Raw genomic sequence first — 10,922 nt, forward strand, 5'->3', positions numbered from 1 at the left:
ACACCTCTCTAAAGCCTGTTCCTCCAGCCAACCTACCCAATCTTACCTCTGATTCTCTCACCCCAGTCCCAACACTCTACTCTAACACCAGATCTGTCCGAAATAAAACCCAAATACTAAAAGATTTACTCGGAGACTTCGATCCGGGTTTCTTGTGCATCACTGAATCATGGTTCGAAAAAGATGATTTTTTTCACACAAAACGAACTTTGCCCCCCTGGCTACTACGGCCTCTTCTCTCCCAGAATCAACCGGAAAGGAGGAGGCCTGGCTCTGCTTTACAAATCATTCTTCGATGTCCAGCTCCTTGAAAAGGGCAGCCATACCTCTTTAGAATTCATGCTAGCTTCAGTCAACGATGAACTTCATCCCTACCCATTAGGTATCCTGTTACTTTACTGCCCACCTACCACCCGGAACAAATCCTCCGAACTCATTCTCGAGACCATAACAAGGGCCTTCCTAAAATTCCAGAGACTATTGATCATTGGCGATATTAACCTCCACCTATACGATAACACCAACAAGGATGCAACTGATTTCAAAGACTTCCTCACCTCCCTACCCACCTACCCACGATAAGGGGCATACTCTAGACATCATCAGCTTCCTCGACCTGACCGAACACAAAACTTCTGCTGAAGAGGCCCGTTGGGAACATGTCCCCTGGTCTGATCACCTTCTAGGCTCCATCTGCCTTCCCATTTTCATGTCTCACCTTGGCACTCCACCCCGAGCCACTAACTATTACCTACCGCAAAAAAATCACGAGTGAATTGTTCTGGTCCCAATTTCTCAACCAACTTCCCCCTTTTCCTAAACATGCCGACCCAAATTCCAACTGGCACAACTGGGTAACCCTTTCCGGGACCACTTACCGTGCTCTTGCCCCTTTATCTACTAAACCTATCTCCTATTCCCGCAAGGCTCCCTGGTATCTTCCATACTACAGGGAATTGAAGCAGAAATGTTGAGCCCTGGAGCGTAAATGGAAAAAATCGAAATCCCCTTCTGACAGACAATCCTGGAGAGACAATATCAAGTTCTATAACACTATTAAAAAAAGCAAGGAAGAATTTCTATGGAGATAAAATCACCAGATCAAAAAACCAAAATAGTACATTGTTCAACATCTGGCGCAACCTAACCTCAAAAAACGACTTCACCTTTCCCCCTTCCCCCCCATTCCCCCCATCCACAAATGACCTAGCCAAATTTTTCAACGAAAAGATTACTACCATAAGGAGTTCTTTCCCCCCAGCTGTCTCTTACAATTCTCTGCCTCCCAATGACTCCAACCCTATCCCTGCTGATAGATCCTGGACTGCCTTCGAACCCCAGATCTCTAAACTTTGTCTCAAACTGAAATCCTGCAAATGCATCCTAGATCCTTTCCCATCCTACCTTTACGAAAACATTCCTGCGCAGGCCATCTCCTCCCTTACCAGTCTTATAAATACTGCTCTATCATCGAGCCTGTTCTCCACAGAAATGGGACACATTGCCTTATCCCCTCTTCTGAAAAAAGCCGATCTCGACCCTTCCTTACCATCGAACTACCGCCCCACAGCAAATATCCCTCTCCTAACTAAACTGCTAGAGGCCATAGTCGCTACCCAGCTCTCTTCTTACCTAGAAAGATTCTCCATTCTCCACCCCTACCAACACGGCTTCAGGCCCAGCTTCAGCACCGAGTCCTTCCTAGTTTCCCTAATTTCAAAGGTTCAACTACATTCTCGTAACAAATTTGCTGTTTCTTTTACAATTTGATCTCTCTGCAGCTTTCGATGTCATCCACCATGACATACTACTTTATCAACTTTCCGAGATAGGAATTGACTCCACCGTCCTAAAGTGGTTCTCAAACTTCCTTCACTCTTGCTCCTCACTATCAATACAAATGGCACTATGTCCGTACCTTGGACACCATCTTGCGGTGTCCCTCAGGGATCACCCCTATCCCCTTTAACATCTACATGTCCTCCCTGAAGCTCCTCCAACTTTCCCCCCTTGAAACAATCTATACATACGCTGATGACATCCTTATCCTCCTTGAAACAGACCAGAACCTCACCAACCTCCACGAGAACATTACATCTTGCATAATGAGACTCCACTCCTGGTCCTTCTTGGTACAGATGAAACTAAATGAATCAAAAACAAAATTACTCTGGCTCAGCCCAAAGATAGAACACCTGCCCACCATCTTCGCACTACCCACAGGCGCTGCTCTGCACCTTGAGTTCTCAAGCAAGGTCCTTGGCATCACTATTGATTCTTCTCTCTCCCTTAACGACCACCTCAACTCTTTGGCAAAATCATGCTTTTTCAGCCTCCACATGCTGAGGAAAGTAAGATCCTGCTTTCGCCAAAAACATTTCGCCATCCTCGTTCAATCCATCATCCTCTCCAAACTTGACTACTGCAATGCCATTTACTTATGCCTAACAAAAAAAAGTCTTCAAAGACTCCAGCTTATCCAGAATACTGCAGCCAAGTTGATCTTTGCAAAACGCAAATCTGACCATGTCTCCCCACTCCTGTCCAATCTTCACTGGCTCCCAGTGATTTCCAGAATCCATTTCAAATGCTCCTGCCTGGCTTTTAAGATCATTCACAGCATCCTTCCTGCCCTAATCCCACTATCCTTTAACTCCTCGAGTCCCGACTCCACCAGACCCGCCCAAAGATATAAACTATCCTTCCCCTCTCTATGCGGTATTCTCTATGCAGGTAAACTGGGAAAATCTCTTCTCTTCAAAATCACAGGTCTCTGGAACGACCTTACTATCCCATTGCGGAACCTGGGCTCTCTCCAACTATTCCGCAAGCAACTGAAAACTTGGCTCTTCTAACATGTAATTCTATTTTCCCCCTTACTCTTCCATTCTATATATAAGCTCATGTAAACCTTTTCCTTTCTCTTCTTATATTTTAAGTTCTTGTAAACCATGCCGAGCTCCACTTCTGTGGAGAGGATGCAGTATATAAACTTAAGGTTTAGTTTAGTTCTATTGCCCCATTGTCCAAGGTACAGGGAAAAATGTTTGAGTACCTGAATAAATTCATGTAAACCATTCTGAGCTCTCCTGGGAGAACGGTATAGAAAATTGAATAAATAAATAGATTATGTTGTTATTATACTAGTTTTTTTAACCCATTACATTAACAGGTGCTAGAATAGATGTGTAGACTTAGAAAGAAAGACAGACATACAGAAAGAAATGCCTCTCTCTCTCTGCTCCCTTTCTTTCTGTCTCTCTCCCTGGCCCCCTGTCTGTCTTTCTTTCTGTCTCCCCATTGTCCAACAGCACCCCTTCCCTGCTCCCCTGTCCAGCAGTAGCCCTTCTTCCTTCCTTTTACTTCCCCCCTGTCCAGCAGCACCCATCCCCTTCTCCCCCTGTCCAGCAGTAGCCCTTCTCCCTTACTTTTACCTCCGCCCTGTCCAGTAGTACTCCCTTCTCCCTTCCCTGCTCCCTGTCCAGCATCCGGCCTTGCATTATCGAAGTGGGCCAGCCTAGCAAATGCCCCACGGCTGCTTGATGAAACCATGGCTGCTGCTGTTGCTGGCCCGGGGCTGAGAAGAGGCATCCTGGCAGCAGTAGCATAGTCAGATGGCAGAAAGTCAGCCGGCGTCTGAGATCAGGGCAGGAAATCAGCTGAGACAGGCATTGCGCATGTGTGGCACGGAAGCATGGAGATTGAAATGCGCATGCGTGCTAAGGGTTTTATTATAGCAGATTGTAATACTACATCCTCTTATTGTGATAGCTCTCAACACTGATGTATATTTTCTTTATCTTGATATATGTCAGACAAAATAAATACTGATATGCTTTGAATATATCGACCCCGGTATGTACCAATAACCTAAAAAGGAATACCTGAAATGAAGCACTTATGAAAAATCTTGGAAATGATATAACACAAAACAAAATTACCAAAGCACACCCCTAGTACAAACTTGCTAAATAGAAAGTCTATATGATAAATCAGGCAAGCATACCAAAAGTACAGTTTGAATAATGGTATCACTTACGTTAAAGACTGAAGCTCACAGTCTGGCTGCTTTAAACCTTCGCACAGGAGTTTCACAGAAGAATCTTCTAGTTTGTTATCTGATAGACTACAGAAAAATAGTAGTGGATTCAATAAAGAGCTTAAATCAACTTCAATTAATTCAGAACACCGGGGCATTATTGCGAAGGTTGTGGAGAAGGTCACACCCATCTGGCATAGCTCTCTCTGTTTCTCCCCCTCCCATAGTCTGGAATCTCTATTCTTCCCCCTTCCTCCCCATACCTGCAGTCCAGCATCTCTCTATTACCCTCATTGTATTTCTCTCCCCTCCTACACTTGCATCCCCTTGTCTAGCACCTCTCTCTCTCTCTCTTCCCTCTCCTGTAGTCTGGCATTTCTATCTTCTCTTTTATTTCCCTTCCCTGTCTTCCCTTGGAGATCTGACATCTTTCTTTCCCTTTCTTCCACATCCCCACGGTCCATCATCTCTCCGTTACCCTCCCCAATGCTATTCCTTCTTCCCTCCCGCAGAATCTGTTGCTTGCTCACTGCTCACGTTCCCAGAAGTGCTGCTCTTACTCTTCAGGCCACCGGCACTGCGAGTGAAGTAGACATGCTGCTTTTGGCAGCCCAGAAGCTCTCTCTCTCTCTGCTACTGCTTCCCACTTAGGTGGGGCAGGAAGCAGTAGCATAGAGAAAGCTTCTAGGTCACCGAAGGCAGCGTGTTTACTTCACTCACGCTGCCTGTGTCCCGGAGAGTAAGAGCATCACTGCTGGGAGTGAGAATGGTGATCAAACACCAGATCTTGCTTGGGGGGAAGGGAGAGGGACTCCAGATAAGTGTGCGGGCCATCCAGATGCCATTGGCTTGCATTGAAGACCACTGAAATAAAGCACAGTTACTTACCGTAACAGGTGTTATCCAGGGACAGCAGGCAGATATTCTTAACACATGGGTGACGTCACCGACGGAGCCCTCGGTACGGACCTTTTTAACTAGAAGTTTCTAGTTGGCCGCACCGCGCGTGCGCGAGTGCCTTCCCGCCCGACGGAGGAGTGCGTGGTCCCCAGTTAGTATAAGCCAGCTAAGAAGCCAACCCGGGGAGGTGGGTGGGACGTAAGAATATCTGCCTGCTGTCCCTGGATAACACCTGTTACGGTAAGTAACTGTGCTTTATCCCAGGACAAGCAGGCAGCATATTCTTAACACATGGGTGACCTCCAAGCTAACAAAGAGGGAGGTGGGATGGTTGGCCATTAGGAAAATAAATTTTGTAACACAGATTGGCCGAAGTGTCCATCCCGTCTGGAGAACGCATCCAGACAGTAGTGAGTAGTGAATGTGTGAACTGAGGACCAAGTGGCCGCCTTGCAGATTTCCTCGATGGGCGTGGAGCGGAGGAAAGCTACAGAAGCAGCCATAGCTCGGACTCTATGGGCCGTGACAGTTCCTTCCAGTGAGAGACCGGCCCGAGCGTAGCAGAAAGCAATACAGGCAGCAAGCCAATTGGAAAGTGTCCGTTTGGAGACAGGACGACCCAAACGGTTGGGATCGAAAGACAAAAATAGCTGAGGGGATGTTCGGTGAGCTCTGGTACGATCAAGATAGTAAGCAAGGGCACGCTTACAATCCAGCGTGTGCAACGCCTGTTCCCCAGGATGCGAGTGAGGCTTAGGGAAGAAGACGGGCAGCACAATGGACTGGTTAAGGTGAAAAGCCGAGACCACCTTGGGAAGGAATTTAGGGTGGGTACGCAGAACCACCTTGTCATGGTGAAAAACAGTGAAAGGTGGGTCGGCAACCAGTGCATGCAGTTCGCTAACCCTCCTGGCAGAGGTGATGGCAATTAGGAAAAGCACCTTCCAGGTAAGAAGCCTGAGCGAAGTTGTGGCAAGAGGCTCAAACGGAGGTTTCATGAGAGCTGAGAGAACCACATTCAGGTCCCAGACGACAGGAGGAGGCTTGAGAGGCGGTTTGATATTGAAGAGCCCTCTCATAAATCTGGAAACCAGAGGATGAGCCGTGAGGGGTTTACCGAGAATAGGCTCATGAAACGCAGTGATGGCACTGAGGTGGACTCTGATGGAGGTAGTTTTGAGGCCAGCATTGGACAGTGAGAGCAAATATTCCAAGACAGTTTCCACCGCTAAGGAGGTGGGTTCCTGATGATGCTGGAGACACCACGAGGAGAACCTGGTCCACTTCTGATGGTAACATTGGAGAGTGGCCGGTTTCCTGGAGGCGTCCAAAATGAGGCGGACCGGTTGAGATAGATTCTCTGGAGAGGTCAGCCCGAGAGAAACCAAGCTGTCAGGTGGAGCGAAGACAGATTGGGATGCAGTAGAGACTGATGCTGCTGCGTAAGTAGAGTAGGAAACACAGGAAGTAGAATGGGTTCCCTGGAGCTGAGTTGGAGCAGGAGTGAGAACCAGTGTTGGCGAGGCCACCGAGGAGCGATAAGAATCATGGTGGCGTGATCCTTGCGGAGTTTGGACAAGGTCCGCAACATCAGAGGAAGTGGAGGGAAGGCATACAGGAACCGATCCCTCCAATCGAGCAGGAATGCATCCGGAGCCAGACGGTGAGGAGAGAAGAGTCTGGAACAGAATTGGGGCAGCTGATGATTGTGAGGTGCTGCAAAGAGGTCCACCTGCGGAGTGCCCCATCGAGCAAAGATGGATCGCAGAGTCGGAGGGTCCAACGTCCACTCGTGAGGTTGAAGGATGCGGCTGAGATTGTCGGCCAGAGAGTTCTGTTCGCCCTGGATATAGACCGCCCTGAGAAAGAGATTGCGGTCCGTGGCCCAGGTCCAGATGCGCAGAGCCTCCAAACAAAGGGGGCGAGATCCGGTGCCGCCTTGCTTGTTTATGTAGTACATGGCGACTTGATTGTCTGTGCACAGGAGGAGGACTTGAGGACAGAGAAGATGTTGGAAAGCCTTGAGGGCGTAGAACATGGCTCTGAGTTCCAGGAAATTGATGTGATGACGACGCTCCTGTGGGGTCCAAAGTCCCTGGGTGCGTAGATCTCCTAGGTGAGCTCCCCACGCGTAGGGGGACGCATCTGTGGTGATGATCATAGAGTGGGGGGGCAGATGAAAAAGTAGACCCCTGGAAAGATTGGAGGAGTTCAACCACCATTGGAGAGATTGCTGAAGAGATGATGTCACAGAGATGGGATGAGAAAGAGGATCCGTAGTCTGTGACCATTGGTTGGCGAGAGTCCACTGAGGCGTACGAAGGTGGAGACGTGCCAGAGGAAGGACATGCACCGTCGAGGCCATGTGACCCAGGAGGACCATCATCTGTCGGGCAGGAATGGAGGGATGCGTGAGCACCTGACGGCAGAGATGGAGCAGGGTCCGCTGGCGATCGGAGGGGAGAAAGGCCCTCATTAGCGTGGTGTCCAGAACTGCTCCAATGAATTGAAGTCGCTGGGTGGGAAGCAGATGCGACTTGGGGTAGTTGATCTCGAAACCCAGGAGGTGGAGGAGAGAGATGGTGTGATGAGTAGCTTGTAGCACGAGTTGAGATGAAGGTGCTTTCACCAACCAATCGTCCAAGTAGGGGAACACCTGGAGGTTGTGAGACCTGAGGAAGGCCGCTACCACTATAAGGCACTTGGTGAAGACCCTGGGTGAGGAAGCGAGGCCGAACGGTAGCACCTTGTACTGATAGTGGTGGTGCAGTACCTGGAACCGCAGGTAGCGGCGAGAACTCTGATTGATGGAGATGTGAGTGTAGGCCTCTTTGAGGTCCAGGGAACATAGCCAGTCGTGTTGAGAAAGAAGAGGGTAAAGCGTGGCAAGGGAGAGCATTCTGAACTTCTCCTTGACCAGACACTTGTTGAGGTCCCTGAGATCGAGAATGGGACGGAGGTCTCCCGTCTTTTTGGGAACCAGGAAGTAGCGGGAGTAGAATCCCTGACCCCTTTGATCTGGAGGTACTTCTTCGATGGCATTGAGAAGGAGGAGGGATTGAACCTCCCTCAGGAGGAGGGGGGTTTGAGAGGAGTGTGAAGCAGACTCTACGGGAAGGTTGTCCGGTGGAAGAGTCTGGAAGTTGAGAGAGTAGCCGTGGCGGATGATGTTGAGGACCCACTGGTCCGACGTGATGACTTCCCAACGGCTGGAGAAAATGGTGAGACGACCCCCGATGGGCTGTGGAAGAGGTAGCAAGGGTGGATGACTGGCTATGCCCTGGAGAGAAGAGTCAAAAGGGCTGAGATTGTTTAGCAGGCTGAGGAGGCTTAGAGGGTTGAGTGGCCTGAGATCGAGCCTGGGCATGGTGTTGCTGTTGACGGGGTCGCCGAGATTGCTGGGGAGGCGGATTGAGTGGCCTGGCTGAGAACCTCCGCTGGTAAGATGATTGAGGCCGATAGGGTCGGGCAGGCGGAGCCTTCTTTTTCGGCTTGATCAGGGTGTCCCACCTGGTCTCATGGGCAGAGAGTTTCTGGGTGGTGGAATCCAGCGACTCTCCAAAAAGTTCATCCCCGAGACAGGGGGCGTTGGCCAGACGATCCTGGTGGTTGATGTCCAGGTCGGAGACTCTGAGCCAGGCCAAGCGACGCATGGCTACGGCCATGGCAGAGGCCCGAGAGGTGAGCTCGAAGGAGTCGTATATCGAGCGGACCATATACTTGCGCATTTGGAGAAGGCCAGAGATGTGTTGTTGGAACAGCGGGACCTTGCGCTCAGGAAGGTACTTCTGGAGGGCAGACAGTTGTTGGACCAAATGTTTCAGATAGAAAGAAAAATGGAAGGAATAGTTGTTTGCCCTGTTGGCAAGCATGGCATTCTGGTAAAGCCTCTTGCCAAACTTGTCCATGGTCTTACCTTCTCTGCCAGGAGGGGTAGAGGCATAGACACTGGAGCCCTGAGTCTTTTTTAAGGTGGATTCAACCAGAAGGGACTCATGGGGCAATTGAGATTTGTCGAATCCAGGAATAGGGATGACACGGTAAAGGTTGTCCAGTTTACGGGGGGCTCCCGGTACCGTGAGGGGACTTTCCAAGTTTTTGTAAAAAGTTTCCCGCAGGATGTCATGCACGGGAAGCTTGAGGAACTCCTTAGGAGGTTGCTCAAAGTCTAAAGCCTCTAGAAAGGCTTGAGACTTCTTTGAGTCAGATTCTAGTGGAAGGGATAGGGCAGCAGACATTTCTCTCAGAAATTTAGAAAATGAGGACTGCTCTGGTTTAGAGGTGGCATCGGGTGCCGATGGTTCCTCATCAGATGAGGAGGGATCCTCCTCGGTACCGAGAGGAGTTTCCTCCCATAAGTCAGGGTCCCTGACCTCTGGTGCATGTCGAGACACCGGGGTGGAGGGCGCGGTATGGCGAGTCTTGGACAAAGACTTTCCAGAGCGCACCGAAACGGTACCAGGAGAGGACGACCGGCGTCGATCTCGGTCCCGGGAAGAATGCCGTACCGCCTGGTGCCGAGGAGGATCCAATGTGGCATGGGAATGAACCACCGGATCGACATGGAGTTGTTCGGCCGAAAGGATCGGCATGGAGGTGTTTACCGGTACCGAAGGGGTGGACACCGGGGGCTCGGTACGGGGCTCGGGCCGGTCTGGTACCGGAAGGAGCGGTGCCAGGATAGTGGGCAACAGGTGTTCAAGTTGTTGCTTTAACTGTTCCTGGAGTTGAGCTTTTAAGATGGCCGAGATACGGTCATCCAGGGGTGGCATCGGAACCGCTTTCTTTTTCTTCGGTTCCTTGGATGCCGCTCCACGCCCCGGCGATGAGGAGGCCGATGACGAGGCACTCACCGAGATCGGGGCGGAGCGTTTGCGGGACCGGTGCGATGCCGGTAGGGCTGGTGTCGCCACCGTAGCCGGAGGGCGCTCGAGGGAAGAGGAAGGCTTCTTAGCCGGCTTACCTGGCGCCAGCGACGCCGATGTGGGGTCGGTCGGTGTCGAGGTCGACGGTGCCGATTTTTGAGGTACCGCCGTTGAAGACGAGGAGTCCATCGTCGACCCGGTGCCGAACAAAAGATTTTGTTGGATTTGACGATTCTTGAGTGTTCGCTTTTTAAGAGTGGCACAGCGGGTGCAGGAGTCCGCCCGATGCTCCGGACCCAGACACTGCAAGCACCAATTGTGTGGGTCAGTGATGGAGATCGGGCGTGCACACCGCTGGCACTTCTTAAAACCGACCTGCGGGGGCATGAAGGGGAAGATAGCCTCCGCGAAATCGAATCCCGAGGCCTGTATACTGGCAACAGGCCCCGCCGGGGCAAAAACGGAAAAAAGGGGAAAAAAGCAAAGTTTTTTTTTTTTTTTTTTTTTGGCAAATCAAAGTAAAATAAACCCGAAGGTAAAGAAAGAAAAATAAGGAAAAAAAGCGCGAGCGGGAAGGCAAAAAAGTGGTTTCAACGGCCGTTGAAAAAACACACGCGTCTTCTTCGCTCCGCGGAAACGAAGAAACTGGGGACCACGCACTCCTCCGTCGGGCGGGAAGGCACTCGCGCACGCGCGGTGCGGCCAACTAGAAACTTCTAGTTAAAAAGGTCCGTACCGAGGGCTCCGTCGGTGACGTCACCCATGTGTTAAGAATATGCTGCCTGCTTGTCCTGGGATAATGTATACACTGTACAATCTAGGAGTGATTTTAGACTCCAACCTCTCCATGAAATACCATATCTATTGAAAATAAGTAAGTTTTTTTATTGCAAGTAGATTTCTGGTTTGCTGTGTTCTTGCAAAATGTTTAATGCGTAGAAAAGTGTACATTTTTTAGGAGTTGTCATGTGTTTGTTCGTTTTGTTATGATCTGATTATTTATGCTTTAGTGGAACCTGCTCAGAATTATGGATGTAGCGGGATATAAATTTTTAAATAAATATTAGAGTGGTGATCAGTTGGGTAACAGTAAGTTTTGGGTGGGGTTTGGAGGGCTT

General features: G+C 49.9%; 1 protein-coding gene across 7 annotated transcripts in view; it reads right to left on the reverse strand.

Moving 5' to 3' along the window:
* The window catches only part of LOC117360845 (protein AF-10-like), a 206,017-nt gene that overhangs the window by 12,828 nt on the left and 182,267 nt on the right, over positions 1 to 10,922 (reverse strand). For all 7 annotated transcript variants that reach the window (XM_033945347.1, XM_033945345.1, XM_033945354.1 and 4 more), the window contains one exon: positions 4,040 to 4,126. In XM_033945347.1, coding sequence (XP_033801238.1) covers positions 4,040 to 4,126 — 87 coding nt within the window. The remainder of the gene's footprint in view (positions 1 to 4,039; positions 4,127 to 10,922) is intronic.

Source organism: Geotrypetes seraphini, chromosome 5, assembly GCF_902459505.1.
Source record: "Geotrypetes seraphini chromosome 5, aGeoSer1.1, whole genome shotgun sequence".
NCBI lineage: Eukaryota > Metazoa > Chordata > Amphibia > Gymnophiona > Dermophiidae > Geotrypetes > Geotrypetes seraphini.